This window comes from Gasterosteus aculeatus, chromosome 17 (genome assembly GCF_964276395.1).
Source record: "Gasterosteus aculeatus chromosome 17, fGasAcu3.hap1.1, whole genome shotgun sequence".
In the NCBI taxonomy this organism is placed as follows: domain Eukaryota; kingdom Metazoa; phylum Chordata; class Actinopteri; order Perciformes; family Gasterosteidae; genus Gasterosteus; species Gasterosteus aculeatus.
The window spans coordinates 6,952,188-6,975,344 of NC_135705.1; the positions used below are offsets into that span (position 1 = coordinate 6,952,188).

The 23,157-nt window shown below is 43.8% G+C and overlaps 1 protein-coding gene across 2 annotated transcripts in view; it reads right to left on the reverse strand.

Annotated features, from left to right (window-relative positions):
- vgll4b (vestigial-like family member 4b) overlaps window positions 1-22,849 on the reverse strand; it is a 28,794-nt gene extending 5,945 nt beyond the window's left edge. The window contains exons 1-3 of one of the 2 annotated variants that reach the window (XM_040202723.2): window positions 22,573-22,849; window positions 21,348-21,421; window positions 6,211-6,439 (exon numbers count right to left, since the gene is read on the reverse strand). In XM_040202723.2, the coding sequence (XP_040058657.2) occupies window positions 6,211-6,439; window positions 21,348-21,411 (293 nt within the window). In that variant the 5' untranslated portion in view covers window positions 21,412-21,421; window positions 22,573-22,849. Of the gene's footprint in view, window positions 1-6,210; window positions 6,440-10,976; window positions 11,398-21,347; window positions 21,422-22,572 lie in introns of those variants that run through there. The other variant, XM_040202722.2, reaches the window with a different exon arrangement.
- Between the last annotated feature and the right edge of the window lie 308 nt (window positions 22,850-23,157).

Genomic DNA, 23,157 nt, shown 5'->3' on the forward strand with positions numbered 1-23,157 from the left:
CAGATTTGGGTCTCTTTTTTCCCCCAGAGCTCCCGGCTTTGATGATAATGAAATGTTTGATACGGTGTGCAGTGGTAGGACTTGATACTCCTGCTACAGTTAGCAATTATTTTGCAGTGCGTCAAATGTGGTCTGTGTGTTCAAATGTATATAACAGCCTTGGTAAACCCTCCTCCTACTATTTGAGGCCCAGTTACAGGGTGCAGGATTTACTGTACTCTCCTCTCGCTATCTCTTCTTTCTGACTTCCTCTCGCCTACATGGAAATGTACAGTTAGACACAGAAGCCTCAATGGGGAAAAAAAAAAAAAAGTATGACATGTATAAATAAACTGCAGTGAAACCGGAAATTCTCTTTCTTCGTTACTCTTCCCCAGACACGGGGAGGCTTTTCTCCAGAATACAAAACCGACCGTGGAGTGAAAAAGTCACGTCAGGCCTTTACGGTTTTGTTTGGATGCAAAACAACAAGTTCGGGCAAAGCGTTGTAAATCCGTGTGACCAGGCAACCCGACTGCTGGGTGGAGCATCTGGAGCCCACAGCAGCTTCCTCCACAAATAAATAGTCTGTAGAGAATACAGACCAGAGGAGAGGTGGGGAGCTGCATGCCAATGGTCCGGACCTCTACTACAAGAAAGAGTGAGGTCAGTAGTTTCCTTCGTTTGTGCCGAGAGCTTGCATTAGCTGAACGCCCCCTTGCTCTCTCTCTTGCTCTCTTTTTTTGTTCTCGCTCACAATCAGCAGCAAACTTCCTGAGGGGGAATCTTGGCAGCTTTGTTTATAAACCCCAAACAGCTCACAGACAAGCTTTCGTGTTTTCCCCACAGAGCAGACACGTCAAACTTGATTCAGTTAGATAGTCGGCCCGGGAACAATGATTCATTTCTATGTATTTTACCTGATCCACCGCTAAAAATGACGGATTAACATGCATTGGAGCGAACATCGTATTCCTGCATCATACACCAGGAAACACCCGTGTCTGAATGGAACAGGCTATAAGCGCCGTAACGAAGGCGGCTATCACCAACAACTTCTGTCTTTTCTTGAAGAGATACTTCCTGAACACAACAATGTGCACGATCACTCATCAGGGCGATGGCTAAGGCGAGGGAAAGGGCAGAATACATTTGGAGAGTTGCATGAGGAAATCTGTGGATACCACATCCTGTCCTTAGCCAAACGAGGCCTCAACTGCGCCTGCATGTTGGGAAGCACATACCTGTGTGAGCAGTGCTGAAGAGTCTGAACATCTGGCTCTGGTACAGGTAAATGTTTTCTGTTTTCCCTTCATACAATAAGCTTTCTATCCCGTTTAAGAACACAATGAAGGAGAGAGTAGATGTCTATGGGATTTTATTTGCCTAGAGCCTGTGTTACATGTAGCCTGGTCCTTCAGCAGATGATCCCTTCATTTAAAAAGACAGAGTAAAGACCTCAGTACATAAATGATGTAGTCGTATACCCCAAGCAGTATTACAGCATCTCACAGCTTTGAATGAGGCCACTTGCCACAGTAGATAACCACATTGAATGAATGTAAATATAAGACTTTTTATGGTTATATTGACAAAATATGGTTTAGTTTAATAGACGGTCAATTTAATGGATTAGAAATATTCTACTTTGGACTAAACAAACAGGTGCTATAAAAATTCTAGGCCTTTTCTCACAATTGTTTTCTAAAGTCAGACAAAACCTCACAATAGGTTCTAGGTTGGGCAGCAGTTCATATCCAATTCCTTCGGGAAATAAATAAAGAGCAAGAATTGAGAGAGAGCGAGGGATACACACAGGAAACATCTGGGAATAATCATGGCGTAGAAGATGAAGACCAAAAAGAAAAAAAAGAGGAGGAGGATGAAGGCTCAACCGCAGGTTACAGCCAGGCCCAAGCCCAGCAAGATCCGCACCACACACACACACACACACACACACACACACACACACACACACACACACACACACACACACACACACACACACACACACACACACACACACACACACACACACACACACACACACACACACACACACACACACACACACACACACACACACGCCACACCCAGCTGTACAGAAAGTATACCAACATCTTTAGACATTTTCCTCCCCTCAGACCACGTTTTAGGAGCACAAAATTTGCATCCATTAAAATAGACATAAACATAGACCATTAATCTTCCCCTGTATTACCCAAATATCTCAAGCAAGTAAGAAGCTTTTTCATCACTTCCAAACATCTTTCAGATTTCCATTTATGAATCCAGATAGAAATCAACTAGATTTTTGATAGTTGACAAACTACATAGTAAGAACTAAAGCAATCCTTTGTTATCAAAGCTGGGACAGATCGGATATGGGAACAGCCACAACAAGGTGGGAAAGAAACAACAACACAAGAACACAGAAGGAAAACAAATCCCCACAAGCTTTCCCTTCTTTTCTCCAACACACACACACAACTTGTTCAGTCCCATGTAAAACAAGAGGGGAACCATGATTGAACCTGGCTTCGTCTCACTCTCACACACATACACACACTCCACTTCTCAGATTATTCCCCTATTTGGGGAAACTTCCATGAGAACAACTTGCTGATGAAGTTCCCAGTAGAGTTTCTGTGTGCTACAGTACTTACTGCAGCAAACAGACCACACTGAATGTAGACTTTATAGGTCATTCACTACCAAAAAGCAGAAGAAGCGGCTACATACATTCAGCATACCTAACGCAGGTTAATACAGTGCTTAATACCCTGCTGATGTTTGCTCCACGGGATTTCACATGGAAACATAACGTTTCAGAAACATACCTCCTTCTAAACTTTAGGTGGCAAGTATCACAACATCAGCAAAGTCTGAAGCGATGACACAAGAGTCTATGGAGCCATGCGGCTATCGGACCCTGGTCAGAAGCGGCCGGTGCCACACTGATTGGTCAGTTGGTACGTGTTATTGTTCATTTAAACAGAATTCGATATATAAACAAGGAAAGATGGCACGTTTTTCCATTTTGACTTCCCAGCAAACCTGGTGCCCATTGAGTTCCATCCCAGAAATAAAACGGCCAAAAAAGGTTGCTCTGTGACTGGCTCTTATTCTAAAGGAGGAGTCGCACAGCGGCGGGCGGGCAGGCAGCAGCAAGCTTCCAGCCCGCAGGCTCCAGTGGACAGGATAAGGCTTCTTTGTTCCAGACTCCGCCTGCTCCTCGGAGAAAATGAGAAAGTAGCTGTCTGACAAGGAGCCCTCTCACCACACGCACAGATGTATGGACAGTTCACAGGACGACACGTGTGCATACCTGCACAAACACAAACAAAAGGTTCAGATCCACATAACAGTGCGCCAGTAGAGCTGCCACAGTTTTTATGTGCACAATTTACCATGCCGGAGACACGTTACTAAACTAAGAAGGCTGAGAAGAATACACACACAACCACGTTCTTAAACTCACAGCCTGTTGACTGAAGCAAAAACCTGCTCACTTAGCGCGCTCGTTAATGTGGCCCCACATGAAAAACAAAGATTCAGTCGGTTCAGAGAGCTATTTTCTGCCTGCTAGGACAGGAAAAAGCAACCTGGAAAAAGAATCCTCTTTCACAGGCCCAACTCGGCTGGGAAGCGTCAGTCGCTGTGTTTACTCAACCAAAATACGACTGAACTCACAAAAGAAATCCGACTACCAGCAGCGCCACAAAAACACACACGGTGTAGTGCTCGATGTAGTGAGCACACAAGAAATCTGCCATCACAGAGAAATGTTTGTTAGGTTTTTTTTTGCGCGAGAGGAGGACACAAAAGCTCCTGAAAATGCAGGAATAGCACACAATGAGGAGAGACGGAAAAAAAAACGCACAGAGAAAAGCAGCCAGCAGAATGAGAAAAGCTAGCGTGGTGTCAAATATCCATCTGTGGACATTTCAATTGAGTGTGTGTGCGTGTGAGTGTGTGGAGCCCCCCTCCTTCTGCCAAAGAACCATGTTCATCATCTTTAAACCTAATCACTATTCCTACACTTGGCAGCTGAGTTAAATGAAGCAGAGCGGTCATGCATTTTAAATAGAGAGGAGTTAACTGAAGTACCCTCCAGTCAGCGCGGTTACATGGATTCGAATAACTGGCGTAGTCGGACTGAAATCGAATTATCCGTTTTATGTAAACACCTTTGTCCGACTATGTGCGGTCCGACTACGATCCAACACCCCTGGATAACTCGATCCGATCCAGTTGATAGTTCGACTATTGCGGCATGTAACGGTGAATTGGATAAGGAACTGGACTTTGCGTCTTTGCGCATGCTTGAGATCCCGACAGCGTCTTCTCTCTGTTATCAAATCAGCCGATAGGAGTTCAGCGAATGCGAATGGCGCTATTAACATCATGCAAAAATAGTATAGGGATATAATAGGGATTATAGCACTTGCACTTGAAAGATAGCATAGTCCGACTAAGCAAAGATTCAAATTATACCATCATGTAAACACACTGAGTGTTTCCTATAGACACTTTAATTCTACTGACTATTCTAAGCTCGACTACTCCACTGGTGTGATCACTGTTTCAGTTCAGACGAGGAACACTTCTCGGAGCCCCAGTTACTGCAGCTTTCAATCCATCACTCAACAGGGCCCTCAACCCGGGAATCAATGCCCTCAGAGGAAAATCAAATGAACTAAAAATGAACTTCACTTGGGTAGAGATTAACCTTCAGGCCCCAGAGCCAAATGACCCCAAAGTGACTACTAAGGTGAAGTTTAGGTAAAAGGGAATATGGCGTATTAAGTGTTACTTGTGAAATGATCATGGTGTAATGAGTATTTTCAAAGGTCTTGAAACATCACAGAGATCACTTTACTTTCACAGAGCCTGCAATTTAATTTCACAAAACGGCTGCTTCTAGAAGCCGTGGCGAGGAGTTCCGACACTGACCGAAAGCTAATATGACAATAACTCCCATTGTATTTGGCAGACCAATTTACAAAAATAAATCCAACTCGTGATACGCGGGTTGGAGCTTTTGTTTATTAATGTAAGCAGAAGCTAACCGCATTATGGGGAAAGCATATCTCACAGAGTCAAAAAACAATGAGACAACAGGAAAAAAAAATCTAAAAATAAAAATTAAAAAAACAGAGTGGTCGGCTTGTTTTACCGCCTGGTAGTAAAACAATAGTAATGTCAATTCTCCCACAACGGAAACCTTCTTCACAGAAAACCAAATGACTCTGCACAAATGTCAAGACTCACCAGCTAATCCGTTGTTATGTGAGCTCAGACGATCACAAGACGAAGGAACAGAGACCCTGTCCCCCCCCCCCTCAGAGTAAGTGTTAGGGACATGCAGAGCTGGAATACACATGTGATTTTGTCACGCCTGCCGTTTGTTGCTCAGAAGAGTTTGCAACTGATCTCCAATGAACTATCGGCATAATGTGCAGCAGGTGTTTGTGAAAGCGTGAACAAACGGCAGAACGTCCCGCAAGTGCGTCTGCTTGTCTGCACATGCTTCACAACACATTACGCTGCCGGTAACTGTGCCCCACTGTTAATCCAAGGCTTCAAGTGTAGCAATCATATCATCTACTATGCTCCACAACAAATAGCAACTGCTGGAGTCTCACAACTGACAAAAACCAACGAGAGTGTGTGTGTGTAATATATATATATATATATATGTATATATATATATTACACACAAAATGGGACTTCTGAGAAAGCATGGCTGCCCGCCTGTGCACGGCTCCAACAGGCAAAGGAGCCCGCAGAACACACGGCCAACAGAGAGGCAGGCCCACCTGGCGGCGGTAGTGGAAATGTGGCTCCTCTTCAACGACCCCACGGTGTGTGAGGCAGGAAAAGACAAGGCTGCAGTGATAAAGGATGCCGGGATTTTGCAATAAACGCAGTTAAGACACCGTCACGCTACAAGCTACAATGTGTACCCCTGAAAATAAGGGCTAAATAAATAGAATGGGAGCATTATGAAATTAGAAAATGGAGCAGGCAGTTGTAAGAACCAGGGATTATTTGCACAGCTTAACGTGAAGAAAGAAAAAATAAACATTTCGCTCTCAATTGTTGTTTGTCTGCAATAAATTAATTTGCTATTTTGTTTGGTTTGAAGCCAAGGAAGGATTTATTTGCATACTAAAAAGAACAACACACAGAGTGCCGCATCACTCGTTTCTCAGTCTTTGTACTCACAGCTGTGCGGCAAACAGCCGGCTCATCTTCGCCACATGCTCGTTGTCGTCCATGTCGCTATCTCCCTGGTCCCCACTCAGCTTCCTCTTGGTGGGGCTGATGGGAGGAGGACCGGTCCTGTGGTTGGAGATGGAAGAGGAAGATGAGGAGGACGAGGATGAGGAGGATGAAGAAGAGGAGGACAGAGACAGGGACTGGAGTCTGGGGTCCCCCCTCAAAGCCGCTTCACCTGAGAAAAGGAGGAAAGATAACAGTTACTGGTGATGTTGAATCGCGATTGCAAGTTCAAAGGTTAGAGGGAGATATTCAAAATGGAAAGTGTAGAACCACAAAAAAAGTTTTCTACAGAACAATTAAGTTCAACCTAAGCCTAAAATGTAATCCCAGTTCCTGTCAATTGATATGCTTGCAGTTCCAAATGGCTGCTTGGCCGTGGTTGTAAATGACTGTAATTAGCCAAAATGATAGTATTCCTAAGTAGAAGGTAACTGGATTATTGCCACTTTAAACAAGCTGACCACAAAAAAAAGTGTTCCTTTAAATGCTGTGTTCCAGCTCAAACTTTAAATTCTGTTGACTTTTACGGTTTGCTGAGTGAGGCACAAACCTGAGGCATAAGCAGGGGAGTACCTGGCAGCAATGTTTTGGAAGAAATAGTTGTGGATGCGTCCTGCATAAGTTTAAATGTGGTGTGTGAACTATTTCTCCCTGCCAACCGGCAGTGTTGTCCTCTTACAGGAGGCCCACAGAGCTGTCAGTGAGTGGGAGTGAGAGCAAAGGGGAATCAGGAAAACTACCACTGGCTCCGTCTCAGCTCGGGGACTTTCCACTGCATGTATCTGTCCGGCTTCTCCCAAACAAAACAAAGGCCAGCATACAACTTTCTTTGCTACGTGCACTTTTTTTACACCAACACCAAGCATGTTTTACTGTTTTATTTCAAACGATTTTAATATAGCTGTATAGCTGTTTAGCTGTTTCATCATTAACATTGCAGAACCAAATAAAAACTCTTTTAATGTTTGTGCTTATTCTGCTATTGTTACAAACTTTACAGGCATTTATGAACGACTGAATGGCACAACGTAGTAATAAATCTCCTGATCGATGCCTTACATTACTTATTCTGGGGAGCTAAATCAATTTATTTCAGGATATTACAATTCTACAAATTAAAACAAAAATTCAACAATATAGATGGAAATTTGACTTTGAATACTTGAGTAAGCACAGGGATTTTTTTGGATGCATGCGGTCGTAAACAACTATATCATTAAGTCACTGACACGCATACAAATGACGAAAAGGCTTTGTACTGGTGTGCCCTGTTCCTCTACTGTGGCGAGTACTTTTAGCGAGGCCTCCCAAACACAGCACTCGCTGCTCCTCCCCCTCTCTCCCTCCCTCTCTAGCATGTCTCTGCTAGCCCCACTGTGCACCATGGCAACAAGGGTGACATCATTGTTTCTGGCAGGACAGCGGGCTGGCAATGAAAGAAGTTCGACTGTGACACCACACCGTCCAATCAGGATCCAGGACACATAACAGCTTGTTCGAGGTTCAGGGGTTGGGGGGCTATGAGCGTGACCAAACAGTTAACCTGAGCAGTTTTGCACTCAGTTGCCAGTTGAGTACAATTAGAGCCTCGCAATAAATACATTCTACATGTACATTCATAGATGTTGATTCCCGTGGTTAAGGATACCTAATAAACAGAAAACTATGTGTATAGATTTACATAATGCCTCTTTCTTCAGTACACTATTTTAATGATTAAATGTAAATATTTGGGTTTCTGCAGTAAAAATGTGACCCAATAAAATTGTCACACAAACTGTAGAAATAGACGGAGTGACAGAATGCCAAAGCAACAAAAGGACGATTCTACATTTGTTTCCTTAAGCAGAGACACTATTCAGAGAAAAGGTCCGTTATTTTGTTCAATCGGGAGACAATCAGTTAAAGTAGGGCTGTAGTAGAGACGTATAACTCCACTCTATCCTCTCAGGTCATTAGGTCCATGTGATCAAAGCACCATTTCTCTTGACAGTACTTCAAACAACTAGGAATCAGGATGAGATTGGATTTCAAAAAGAGGTCAACTCCACCCCCCCCCCCCCCTTCATTCCCCTCTCATGTTCTTTCTATCTCCCGTTTCCCCTTAAGGTACTTCAAAAAGGATGAGTCTAAGCATGCCCTCTCTGTCGGCAAAGCAGCAGCAGCACGATTATTTTTGGCTGCGTTTCTCTGTAACCTGAACTTGGCCCTCTGGGTTGCCTGTATTTTCAAAGCCTGTGGAGGTTTTAGCCTTTAAATGCATAAAAGAAAAAAAAAAACACCTCTTGTTGTCTCTGTGAACTGAACTTTTAAACCGGATGTCAGATTGGTTTGATCCCTGACAGGCCGAGAAAGGGAGAGCAAGAAAAGGCAAACAAAGAGGAAGAGAAGTTCACAAAAGCAGATGCCCGTAAGGAGGCTTTCAACCTTGTTAATTTCCAGCTGTTCTGCAGCAAAAAGCAACAGTCAGCATTCCCGTGCACCCCCTCCCCGCCAGGCCCACAACTGATAGCAGCGTGACAAGGGAGAGAAGAAAGGGAGACACACAGACAGGCTGACTAACGGGAGACAGAGACAAAACATAGAGTCGGAGGGCACACAGCTGGTGTGACATTGCTGGAGATTGGAGCAATTATTTGAAATGTCGCACGCGGAGGCGACCTGTCATGGCCAATTAGTAAATCAGTGGACTCGTCAGTTACTGTAACAACAATCTAATTATGTATGATATATAGGGCGCTAAAGGGCTCTGACACGGGATAAGGAGGAGACTAGTTATTTTCTAAACTAAACTTTGTCAGTCAAATTGATGTCAGAACAGCTGTGACATTTGACCAAATAAAACACACCTGTAATTAACTTTTCTGTGAACTATCGCCTACACAAACTATTGTCTGATTCTGAGTGCTTAATTTGACATCCATGGTCAAGAAAGAACACAAAGGAAACTGGATGAACATCTACGTCAGTAATTGCAAGTGTCATCGGTTGGGAAGAAAGAAGAATTGTCAATGCATCCCAAAACTGCAGTTGCAAATAAATGTTTATAACTATAGTGTGAAAATTTGAGAAAACAAATGAAGCTCAAGGGACAGAGTACCAGGATACATGAACATTTGTCGCGGCATGTATTTTGACTGTGTGTGCTGATGCATACGATAACACGCCAGCAGACCCAAAATATCACAAAGCTCATCCAATCCCCTTTCTTAGTTTGACATGTTCGAACATGAGGGGCTTTTCTTTCCCTCTGTTTTCAGTTTGGCTCTCTTGACTCTTATCTTTCTTTTTTTCTTATCATGAGGCACATGATGGAGTCACTTTTAGCTCGCTCAGCTAAAAACACACGCACACAAAATCAAAACAGAAAAAACAATAGATGGGCTAATCACATAGAGATGAGCTCCTACAGAGAAATAAAGTGTTGTGTTTAAACACCACTTACAAAAGATACCCTGAGGGTATACAATAATAGACACACCACAAAATAAGTAGTGTCCTCCACTTTTCCCTTTAGTGATTTTATTTACTGAGAAAAACAGGATTGAACCTGAAAGATCAAAAAAAAAGGGATACAAACAACCCTTCGATTGATTTCAATCCAGAGCCGCAAAGAAGCACTGAAGAAGGCGCTTTACTGTCACGGAAGTTGCTCAGAAAGGGGCCAAAACTCCTGAGCCAAATTTGAAAAGTCACATGCCGAGGAGCAATCACTTTGGGGCAAACAGGAGTTATACGTTTCCCCCCACAAAGCACTGAAACAGACCAAAGTAAGACTGTTGACAGAGTCCATAATAACATGCGCAACCACTTCAAAAAAAAAAAAACCATGTTCCTGCTACTTGCTTGTATAAAATGGCACTTGGCCACCTGCCAAACTGCCTCTCTGAGCCTCTCTCAAATCTGTAAAACAGGTTTCAGTGACAATAAGATCTGGTAAAAGTTATATATTTCATGTAGAGAAAAGCTGCAAACTGTGCCACACCAGCAGAATGGGAAAAGCAGGTTGATGCACAGCAGAGACGGATGGATGAGATGAATTGTAAAGAAATACTGGTGATCAGTTTGTCTGGACAAAGTTAGGTTATTTACCGCCTCAAACAACAATCACATCATATATTTTTTTACTAGTTACAGTGAAGTAATTCCTTACTCAAGCAGATATGATTTCCTGCAGTTCGTGACAAAAAGTGGCATGAAGCTGGAGTTGATGGAGACAGAAATTAGAGACAACGAAAATGCAAGTAGAAACGACATTAATGTTTCCCCTAGCATGTTAGCATCAAGTTCAGAAGTTTGAAATGGTGCTCATTCATAACTAACGTTATATTGCTGAACGAAAAAATAGATTAATCAACATGTGTTGAAAGCGTCAAGCGCCCCGAGCGGGTCTAGCCACCGTTAGCTTGAGTAGCGAGCCACCGTTAGCTTGAGTAGCTAGCCAACGTTAGCTTGAGTAGCGAGCCAACGTTAGCTTGAGTAGCTAGCCAACGTTAGCTTGAGTAGCTAGCCAACGTTAGCTTGAGTAGCTAGCCAACGTTAGCTTGAGTAGCTAGCCAACGTTAGCTTGAGTAGTTAGACAACGTTAGCTTGAGTAGTTAGACAACGTTAGCTTGAGTAGCTAGCCAACGTTAGCCTCAGTAAGTAGAGTGAAAACTTTGCTCCAACTCACAGCGTTAAAAACAACCCACAGAAACCGTTCACTTTACCTTCGTAGCAGAGAATGCCAATGTTGTTGTTCATTTTGTCCAGGTACTGGTAATTCAACAGGTCCATTTTCGTTAGAAGCATTTATCGAGTTTTACCCCCCCCCCTCGCTCTCAAAAAAAGACCTGTTTTTTTTCTTCTTCTTCTTTACCCCTCAGGCGACGGTCAAAAAGCTAAAGAAGCGAGAGGGAAAATGTGTTTTAAAGTCCCAGCCTCAAACGTCTGTTTCCTTGAAATCCCTTTAATAAAAATAAACCCCGAAGAGGATCGATGCCACGTTAAGGCTACTTTTCTGGGTGAATGTATCGCGGTGATAAAGAGTCAGTGCTCCTCAGTCCTCACAGCCAGCTGTAAGTCGACTGCACTGACACGCAGGCGGTGCTCGGTGTGACTCCGGCCCTGCACGGGCGGGCGGGTTGCTTTGGGGGCTGAGAGGGGCGCGCACTGGGCATGCTCGCCAAATCCCTGGAGCGACTCAAATATCAGGGAGTTTTTTTTTTTTTTACGTGCTAGAGATCAGCACTCTGCAAACACATCCAGACACCCCGAAGCGCTGCGGCCTGTCCCAAATTTACCTTTGCGAGGAGGTACAACGTATAATTTTCTAAAAGTGGTTTTGACACTGAATAGTAAATTCTTACTCACGTACTGCATGACGGGGTTATAGATGCGATAACCGAGGAGAATAGTTTGTCATAATCACAGTATCAATATAATATTAGATTAAGGTTTGTTTTTGTACGTTCTGTTACGGTACAGGGAAATAGTTAAACATGTTGAAAGGAAGAACAATGTAGATGCATATATGCATACAAAAATATGCCGCAAATAGTATATTAGTAATAGTTTTCTTCAGTGGAGGGCAAACTTGAATGTAAGTTAGAGGCTGTTGGGTATTAACAGTTACGCGGGCCCAGTTCGGCGTGGTTCTCTCCTGCCCTCTGGTGCTTAAAATGTGCCATGAAAGGGACTGAAGTGTGTAAAACAGGAGTCAAATAGGATGAAAAGGGGAAATACTGTCGTTGTCAACATGCTCATCTATGTTTGTTTTGACATACGCAAAAAACACACAGAACGGGGAAATAAGAGACTCTAAAAAAAACTCAGAGTAAATAATAAAAACACATGCAGCTTTGAAGTCAATTGTAATATTTTCCCATTGAAATGGAAATGACAGAAATAGAGAAGAGAAGTTGAGAAGTTGAAAAAAATCTATATCTATATGTGATATGGGTCTCCATCTCAGTGGGCTACATTTAAGGGGACAAAATAACTCGGAAAGTTATGGCCGGTTTGCTGACAACTTCTATCACGGCTCACAACGGTATGGAAAGACTAAGTATACAGAGGGTTTCACCCGCCCGCGCTCTCATCCACACACAGGCCACAACAACAACACAAACACAAAGAGAGAATGTGTGCCCGGACACAGTCATGCGTCTGACCTACACTACCTAACTCTAACGCCTCCCCCTTCCTCTCATACACTCACAAGCACATAAACAAAGGGCCTCTCCTCTCCAGTCCTTCCCCATTGCTCTCGGCCTCTCCCCCCTCTAACGGCAGCTCAGAACTATAGGAGCACGGCTCCTGTCTCATTGGATACCCATTGTTTTCCCGTTTCACACACACACACACACACCCACAACAAGGCTAAGTGCAGACAGAGAGGCCATTCAGTGGGACTGTTTCTACTACAGCTGGTGCTGCAGATCACAACTCATTCAGAGGGCCTGAACTCATAGCAGTGCATTGAAGAAGTAGGACGCTGACGCTGAAAGTCGTTGCTCAATTCATGTTGTGCCATGTGTGAACATACTAAAAGAAGTTGGTCCAGGAAATGGAAATGTAATTGCAGAAGGCTTTTTAAAAGTCTTTGAGAAGTCTTAATTGGTCAGGAGGGTCAAACCACAAAGCTGTGATAAGACTGGTTCAACTGGTTCAAGTGGCAAGCATAGTGCAGTTATTCACAAAAACTCACCAAGTTCTTTCACACACTGTCAAAATATGGGAAAAAGGTTATCACTCTCCCCACCGGAGAGGAGGATAAGAGACAGTCAGCAACGAATGAGGACCCAAAAACGTTCATTAGTACATTATCTTAGCTTAATCTGGTTGCTGGTTATCAGACGCATCATTTGCGACTGTGGTCGCATCTGTGGGCTCATTTGTCTTGCGAGTATCACAAACACTGGACTTCAAATGTACTTAAAAAGAGAAGGTCTTGAACACCGCGTCATTGTTCTGGCTTGCACGCCTGTAAGATTGAATGAGTATACTAAGGAGATTAATGGTTACACAATAAGTTGGTGAAATTCCACCTTTCTTCCACAAGGACAAGTTGGTACAAATAACATGGCCTGCTGTGGTAATAACCTTTCCCTCATCGCTGTTTCCACAAGTTGCCTCCGTCAGCATGACGAAAAGAGTAAAGAGCTCACGTGGGGTTGATGTACAGTAATGTCGGGCTAACGCGTAATTGCCGCTGTTGGTAAACTATTTGTATAGTCAAATGTGGAAAAGCATCACAAACCCTTGTTTAATTAATCAACTGAAAGACATTGCAATGAGATATGTGCGTCAAAATATATTTTCAGATGAAATATTGTTGTGCTGTGAAGGTCTCCAGGCCTACACATCATATTCTAGAGACTCATTTTTATCAATGATCCCACTAATATTAGTATTAATATTAATATAACAATATTGCAATATCAGTAAAAGGAATAGTTTGGAGTTAGACATTTTCTCAAAATCGTAGAGCCCTCGTCCTTACAAAATAAACTGCTGGTGTTGTACCTTGTTAATCTGGTTTAATTACCACGCTTAATCATTGAAGTGAAGTGGGCGGCACGCTGGTACGGTGCTGTGGTGGTTAGCGCTGTCGCCCCCTCCCTCCCCCATCGGCCTGTCTGTGGTCTGCGTGGGTTCTCCCCGGGTCCTCCGGCTTCCTCCCACAGTCGAAAGACGTGCTCTGGGGGTTCGGCTAATTGGTGACTCTAAATTCCCTGTATGGATGTGAGAGTAAATGGTTGTTTGTCTCCATGTCGGCCCTGCAATTGACTGGCGACCAGTCCAGGGTGTACCCCGCCTCTTCCCGCCGATGTTAGCTGGGACTGACTCCAGCTACCCCCCGCCACCTTAAAGGATAAGCGGTGTGGTGCGTAAATGAATGTTATATTTAGTCTCAAAATGAATTGGATACAGGATCCGTTAACGCACTCACCCGTTTGGCCATGACTCATTTAGTGGTGTGGTGTGTGCCCTTCTTTTCCATCAGAGGATTCCTCCCATCCTGTCATCAGTTACTTCCTGGTTGTGTATTTATTTGTCTAGTCTACCATGCCACGGCACTAGCACACCTACCTAATCCCCCGCGGTGTCGTGTGTCTCTCTGAACAGGTCCGGGCCTCTCCGCGGAGCAGGCGTGTCGGGATAACAACACCACACAGACCAGGTGGTGATTCATCCTAATGCCTCATTAACACGCTCCGCCGTTGTCACACAAAACACTGACAAAATAAACCACCGTAGGATGATGTTAGAGTGGCAAAAAACAATAAACAATACCTGTTTCTGTTGACCTCACGGTCATTTAATAATTTAAGTAATTTATCGTCATGGCTTATTGGCAATGAATGAAAGAGGAAAGTATTTACTATAGGTTCCTCAAGTTGGCCTGAACTTAAAAACACAAATAAGTCACAGTGGAAGAACAACTTTCACACCGGCAGAGATCAAAGGTCGAGTCCTCGAGTCCTTCTGCTGAAATACCGACACACCATTACTTTATTTACACGGTTACCTAAGACGTTTAAGCCCTCAGATATTTCTTATCTCAGCTCTCGCTGTCAGTAAATAACTGGGACTCAAACCTTAAGGCTATAAAAGGTTTTATTGCACATGAACTGTCTACAAACACCTGAGTGGCACAGACCTGTATTACAACTTACAATGCTTATGGTGATTCTTAACCTTCTTCAAGCTAGTACATTATTTTCTTTGAGACATTTGCATGATCTTCACTGTATTCACGGCCAAATTACACAGCAGCACGGCACAAAGGGAGTGTCTAAATAAAAAAATAAAACCCTCCATATACTCGCAGGAGGAGGAGATATCAGGTTGACACAGCAAAACAATGACAACACCAGGTGATTGTGTTGAAGTGAAGCCGTTTGTCACGGACCACCATTTAGTTTCTTTGAGCATTGTTTGATATTAATTGACATTGCATTGCAATTTCTTGAAAAACTAGGAACTGACTACTTGAGATACAAGAGTGATCCAATGCTAACGCATGTAATCCCTGCAGTCAGACATTGGCTGCGCTGTCACACTCAATGTGAGGTTAGATATCTACTGTATGTTATTACGAGCAGGCGAGTGCCTGGAACACAACTCAGATCTGTTTGTGAGACGTAAATATGTTCAGACATACAGTGTCTTGAATGCTGACAGGAAATGTGCAGTAGAGTCCTTATTGTAAACAGCAGTGATTCCTGTTTAAACAGAACCTTTACATAATTTGAGAAAAATGATCCAACTCTGTCAACCAAACAGATGTTGACCAGTCAATCAAATCAACCCTTAAGCATTTTGAATACATAACATTCAACAGCTCTCATCTTTTGGTATTGGAAAATGATCCATGCTTTCGTAGGGCCAACGGGACACTGTGATAACATTCCTGTCATGCTAACAATTTAGCTGGTAACAATCTGAACCCATGGGGCTTATTTGATGACAGATCCTGCGTGGGACAGCAGGCTCTGTGCCATTAACACACTCATGTCCTACATCTGTGGCCGGATTACACCAGTGCCGCGCTCAGATTTCATCAACACAACTTCCTCGGTGGATGCTGCTGCTACAAATGCAATGCATGCTTTTCGTACAAGAGTATGTTCATAGACGTCAGATATAATAAAAAACTATCCGAGCTGTCTAACATCATTTGATTTGATTAATGGCTCGATCTGTCTCTGTCGGAGCACTTTTTCTACCACTGTAAAAGGTTAACTGAGTGAAAGGCTTTGCAATCCCGTTTTCATGTCATTCTCAGTAACTATAGTGAATGCTATCAAATAGAAAGGCATGTGAAGTATGTGTGGTCAGCGCAGTTCTGAGAAAAAGTTCCCTCGCTAAGACAGCAGAGCGGGTGTGGGACCAGCAAGCATGGCATTTACTAAGAGCAGATGTGGTACAGGACTTATTTAACATTTTAGCCAATATTTAAAAAGCAGTCATAGCTGCACCAAATTTAATGAATCGCTTCTGTCAGACGTGGACACTGAACACATGACTATTTTAAAAGTCAAAGTGAAAAACAGAAAATGCTTGAAAAACAAGGTTTGATTATATTATATTGCAAATGTCACCCTTTGACACTTGACCTTTGGCCCTGTGGCCATAGTGGCCCCTTGCCTCTTCATTCTTAATGGCCTCCCACTGAACCATGGCGATAGCAGAGCAGGGACAATGAGGTCAGTGTGTGTGTGTGTGTGTGTATGCGTGTGCATGCATGCATGAGTTTAACTGCTGAAGGGAGTCTATCGAGAGGCACAGAGAGATGAATGTGGGAGGAGGGTAAGACAAGAAGAGACAGACTGATGACCAGGAGGACTGACCAGGAAATGGTCACTTCCAGCCAGCTTTTATTTCATCATCAATGAGAAGCCAATCTCGTTTTGAGAAGCACAGAAAACCCGATCGGAGAGTGTGTAAAAACACATATTACAGTTAATATTACAGAAAGGTTTGTTAAAAATACGTAATGGCCACTGCTGCTGAATTTAATATATTACAAACATGAAATGTTACATTGGCTGCAACAGGTAACTACCATAAAAACAAACTGCTAAATATATTAATAGACAGATTGCTTTGTTAAAGTTTGAGGTGCCATTGTTGAAGAAAGATCCTAGAATTATCTATGGCTAGTTATTATTTACATGCACCCAATGCACCTGCACAGCTGGTCTCCTCTGCCTCCCTGCTCTGCACACAGCAGTCAGCTATCTATCTACTCATCAACTTTACAGTTTGTCAACTCCGACTTAGTCCAACTATTCACCAGGTCGTTGTCTCGGATACTGTACAAGTTCATGCTCCAGTTGTTTAAAGCTTTTCTGTAAGTACCTTTTTGCCACCATCACTTTCACTCCATCCCATTTGACTCATCCCAACCACTCAGGAGCTCAACTCAAAACTCAAAAACAGAGATTAGACGCCTGAGAGAAAAAGAGATGGAATGTCACAATGGAGGCACTGTTAAGGTTTAACCCGGTGTTACCCAGCACATTGTCTGTACATCACTTTCACCCAGTCATCATGACATCGGTATCGCGGTGTAACCAAGAATCATCTACTGCAGACTCCTTGACCCACACACACACACACACACAGGCAATAACTCAAATGCTCTTAACAATTACTTACTTCATACCCCGTTTATCACTAACAGGACAATAGGCAGTAAAACATTTGTGGTGTTTGAGACAATAGAGCAGAATATTTACACTTCGTCTCTTGGCTTGTATGACATGGTCCACGACGGCACTAGATGACCTAAATGATTTTGTTTGTATTATACTTGCTGAAGACTTCTACAATGACCTTTTGGTCTGAAATAACGATATTAAAATGAATATCATGGAGGGCCGCAGCAGTTGCTCACGGTGTCATACGTTTCTGTGGATCGGTTTACATTGTAAGTAAGTTGAAATCCTGTTATCATTTCTTCATTCACGCTAAAGAGTGTCTTGTGCGTCTCTATCGGACAACGAGGGGCGTGAAAAGGCCTTTGGTATTGAATGATCTGGGAATGACACCAGGCTGTTTGTTCAGAGTTTGCAGCAGCTCCCAGTCTGATGATGTGCTTCAAATTTATCCCATTATGGCTGCTTCATTGCCGAGATTGATACCATTTGTATACGGTATCTGTAGGTGTAGCAGCTTTGCTTCAGCTTTTTCGATGATCCACCTCTTTGCACACTTCCGTGTTGTCACTCCCCCCAAATGGCAACGGATGGGCCCACCGACTTGAGCTTCACAGTGGCTCTACCTAAATTACCTTTGGGTGACAACACGGAGACTAAACGCCCGTAGTGTTTACAGCCCATAGTTCAGCAATCCTGCATAAATGACTACTGTTACTGGGTTACAAAAGCATCCATAAAGCCGCTTAACACATTCAAATTCAAGCTCTCTGCAGTGAGGACGAGTTTCCAGAAATGGGGAAAAAGCTGCTCACCATCTGTCTGCTCACACCTTCATGTCTGATTAACACCCGTGTCGTATCACACAGGAAGCGAGGAATATCTGTCAGAAACGTGGAAAGGCTGGAGGGCAAACCCACTTCTTGCTGGAAAAGGCAGCACACACACTGAAAACCCAACCCATTCCACTCCCAAGCATGAGTCCTCCTCGGTCAAATTACCGCCCACTGAGAATACTGTTTGTCTCCAGCAAGGTTTTGACAAAGTGCCATGAGGCAAGCTCTCCGATTTCCCTTTCAGTGTTGATGTGTCCATAAACCACCAAGTATCAACAAGCTCCAAACTGTTTTGACTCCTCACTTGCTGATCAGACTAACACAACGTCCTTAAAAACCGTTTGAAACGTCTGATTGACCAAGCAGTAGCTCACTTGAATACAACTGAAGACACTCGCACGTTAGGTCTCCATGATCCAATTGACCAGATTGAATTACAGCCTGCCTGCCTGCCCTGCAATGAAATCATATTACATTAAGTCTATTCAACACTCATGAAAGCGATCAACGCTGACACTACATCAGTGTCCACATTTTGCTTTCAGTGGGCCATCCAACAAAACGTAGATAAAAAGGATGGAAGTCACGGTTCAAGCTAAATCGCTCACTCATAACCGATGTTTGCAATAAGCAGAGTAAAATCATTGTGAACCTGCTCAGGGCCTTTTGCATGATTCAATTTACAAGTAAGCAGTGAACATATTTAATATTTTTTGCTGCTGATGTTTGTGGTGTTGTTATATAATTAGAATACGTGATATTGTAAAGCTATTATTTCTTTTAAATATACATTTCTGGGATTTTGTCCACAATCTAAAGAATATACAGCGCAACAATTTGAAAAAGGCTCCAAAAGGGTTGGTTTTATTGGACTGCTTCCCTTCACCAAGGTCTCGGAAAAGACAGCGGTGTTTGAACAAACCATGGAAACTCTAACAATGAACGGGTACTCCGTCAAAGTGTGTGTTTGTGTTTTCTCAAAACAAACAAGTGGGATTTCTTAGTAAAGTCTTTGTATCTGTGCGGGTCCAAAAGCAGAACACAGGGCACTGGACAGGTCGCAGCCAACAACCTTCTCTTGGCACCAGTTCTTCTTTTGTTCTGGCGCTTGTGAACCGAAACCGAAATATCCATATTCCATTTCCTCAGTTGGGCCCTAAACCACCGGATCTTTTTGGAAAGGCTTGGATACATCATCCGAGGTCCGGCAGGCATTGACACAGCCTGCTGATTGGCAATGTTGCTGCAGTCCATGACCCAAGAAATGACACCAAAAAATAGAATAGGAAAAACCAGAGTTACAAAACCAGGTAAATATGTCAACCTGTCCTTGGGCCGGTGCTGCAATCCAGACTGTTTAACGTTGATCTCATTTACAGGTTTGAACGCACTGCAGCATCTTCCAAGCAGCAGCAAGTAGCACTCTTACATTCAGCTTTAAAGATGAGGCACAATTAATTCACTTTTGTTTTAGTGCTTGAGTAACGATGATACATTCAGGTTCAGGAGTATTTGTCTGGAGACCTGTGATTAACATTGTTTAGCGGCTGCTTGTTACAAACTCACTACGAGCGAGGATTAGCCCAGCCCAAGTTTGTGCACGTGTGCATAAGAAATGCTGTTAGTGGATATCAATCTAGGTTTGGTTAAGCACTCAAGTTCAAGCAGTCCTAATTAATCTGTGCCAATGCCATCGAGTCTATTTCGGGAGCATTGTTACAGTACGTTTTGCACTGTGAAGCCAAGCGGTGCTACCTCAGACCAATACATTGCATCAAGACATCCCGTGTGATTTTTTCAGAGAAATTGGTTCCCAACAGGAGATGGTGTATCTGCAGGAGTGTGGTTTAAATAAATTCAACAGTACTTTTCTTTAAGCTCTGGGGGGCTGTGATCGACAGCACCGGCCCTGACGAGCCCCACTCGGTCCCCAGTAGCAGCGGCTGTTGTGAAGGCCGCCGCGATCCTCTCCCTGTCCTGCGCTGTGGTATCGAGTGCAGCGCTGGCAGTGCAAAGACTCCATGAACGCAAACAAGCAGGCAGAGGTTAATGACTCAGCTGCGCGCTGGCCTGGTCGCCTGGCCGGTCGCAGTGGGTCGGGCCTGCTCACCCATTCCTCCCGCACCTTTGTGGAAGCAGGTCGAGTGCATTGTCTTTGAACAAAAGAGCCCATGCACGACCCACAACAAAAACTGACATGGGCGCATAGGGGGAAAACAAAAACACCGCAGGGGTGCGAGGGTCGAGGGGAGGAGGTTCTCCCATGCCATTTCACTCAGAAGTGCAAGGAAGTTGATATTCAGCTCACTCAGGCCGAAGCATTGTGGGAGCGGACCGGGTGACATGGGAGACGTTAAAGCTGAATCCCTTTACCAAATGTTCCTGTTCTCCCAGTACACCAATGCGCACAAGAGATATTCATGCACAAGCTGAATGTTTAAAACAAATATCATGTTTAAATAAGGAGATTGAACCACACGCATACAATCGGCTAAACTGCAGAAGAGAATACTATGGAACAAGAAACTCAACGTGGAGCTCTACAGCTCAACAGTGCACGTTGATTATCAGTGCCACTGAATGTTAAGTGTCCTCCAAGCTCTGGTGGCCAAAGACAAGTCTTGCTGATTGGCAATACCTCCTTTATCTTGCGACAGGGGAACTTGAGAGGGGAATAAAAGAGAAGATGGACAGGGATCAAGAAGACAGCAGCAGAGGCACAAAGTTAGAGACATGCAGTAATAGACATGACTGGATGCAGAGACAGATAATGAGACGTAGATCAACCGCACCCTGATTTCAGGGAAAGCAGGTTAACACAAGCAAACTGCCAAGTTAAAAAAGCAGCGCTGGTGGCGGTTGAGTGCGGCTGGTCTTATTTGCTTGTGTATCCGGTGCTGCGAGCTTTTCCCAGCACAAAGACGGCCATTGTCTCCTGGCAGAAAACAGGCCCGAGGGCTTATGGCCCAACATAATGTTGCACTTCATCGCTGTTTAACGCGACAAATCGCTTGTCCGCAGCTAGACAGAAAGATACGGCAGCGCAAACGGGCGACCCACAAACAACAGGAGGAGCCGGACGTCTGACGAAACTTACTCTCTTCTTCATTGGCATGAACGAACGACGCGGCTCTTGACAGAACATCCAGTGGTGTCTCCATGCTTGGACGCCTGTGGGAGAGAGGGGAGGGCACTGTGCTGAGCATGAGGGCGGCTTTTAATACAACAACTAGTTAATATTTTATAGTTGCCGAGTCATTCCAAGCATCGGATCTGCCACCGCAATCACAAAGGAAAAAAAAAACACTGTTAGTCCCTTAAGGTGGGGACATTTGAAATCTGCCAACACCAGAAATCGAGTTTTGGTTTCAGCAACAGTATAGTTATGTTGAAAATAGATTTCTCTGCAAAGCCTGCGCGTCTAATCACACCAACCTCACCGGTGCATCAGTGTATAATGTTGCCTCCTTAAGTAGAATGCAGTGTGTGGACGGGGGACATTCAGAGTACTTTTCGTACCCATTGCACTAATACAACTTCTGTACCTTTGGTTAAGTTTTCAAAGCAGGACTTTTACTTGTATTGTTGTATTTGTAACTTGTAAGGCTGTTCTCTAGAAAACCGAATGAACATTCATCCTATGGCGGTTTTAATTATGACCCTCCTGAGATATTTTGACTACAAAGCATTTAGCAGATTTGGGATTCTGTCTTAAGTTGTGAGCCTTCAGTGTATGAGAAGTATTTGTGGAGAAAGAAAAAACATTCTTTCTGCATTCCTGGGATACCGTTCCCTAATGTCTCAAGGAAAACAACCCTTAAAGGACGATTATCATTATCCCAGAAAAAAAAGGCGAAAAAAAAACTTACTGCATCTGCATCCAAACTGAAAACATGTTTGGGTTTGTTGTCCCGTTGCTCGTCACAACACAACGTAGTCTACGTGTTGTGCGTCAAGAAACAGCGACACACTTTTACGCACAAGCAAACAGGTTATTATTATTATTAGCAGTAGTAGTAGTGGCAAGTGCGTCCACTGTTATTGCCACCAGCGGTGCATTTATACCAGCGCGCTTCAGTGCTTCCTCGTCTGTATCCAAGCAAAATAAAAATAAAAAATAAAGATATTACTGATTATGTTTCTCTTTCACGAGGCGATGACTGGATTCCCCCGAGAGAAAGTTTTGGGAAGTGGCTTCACGTCGTGAATACACGCACACACACACACACATACACACGCCGTTTGTTTACATCGTGGAAGATTTCGCAACGACCGACCGACCGACTGTGGAAGGAGCGCACTCTCATCCCGCACACACGTACCTCCTTCCAGCGTCACCTCGGTGTCCTCCAGTGTGATAATGTCCACGCCGCGGAGAAAATAGAGAAGAAAAAAATAAATAAACAACAAGACACTACGCGCTAAATCCCACGCGGACACAACAACAACAACAAAAAAACACAAGCCGCGGCCGAAACGGCGCCGTGTACGAGACAATAGTAGCGCAGCGGACGGGACCAAGTTGGTTGTAGCCTAAACGAGGAAGAGGAGGGAGGGAGGGAGGGAGGAAAGGAGGGAGGGAGCAGGGCAGGAATGCCTGGAATGATGGAATTCAGTTGCTAGCAGGTGGTGAAAGTAACGCGCGCTGATTGGCGGAGGACTTGAGCGATGATATCAGAATATATTATGATAATAAAACCTTGCGTCACATCCTACGAGAGTCACGCTGCCGTCGCCCGCTCTGCTACTTTGAGCTGGTGGCACATTTAGTAGGTGATTTAGAGAGAGTGCCTTTGTGCAAGGCAGTTAACCCTCAACTTTGTGTTTAATGTCTATTTGTGACCCCATTGGTCGTCCATATCAAATGTATTGTATAAAGGTTTACACTGACAGTAATCGCCTACGAA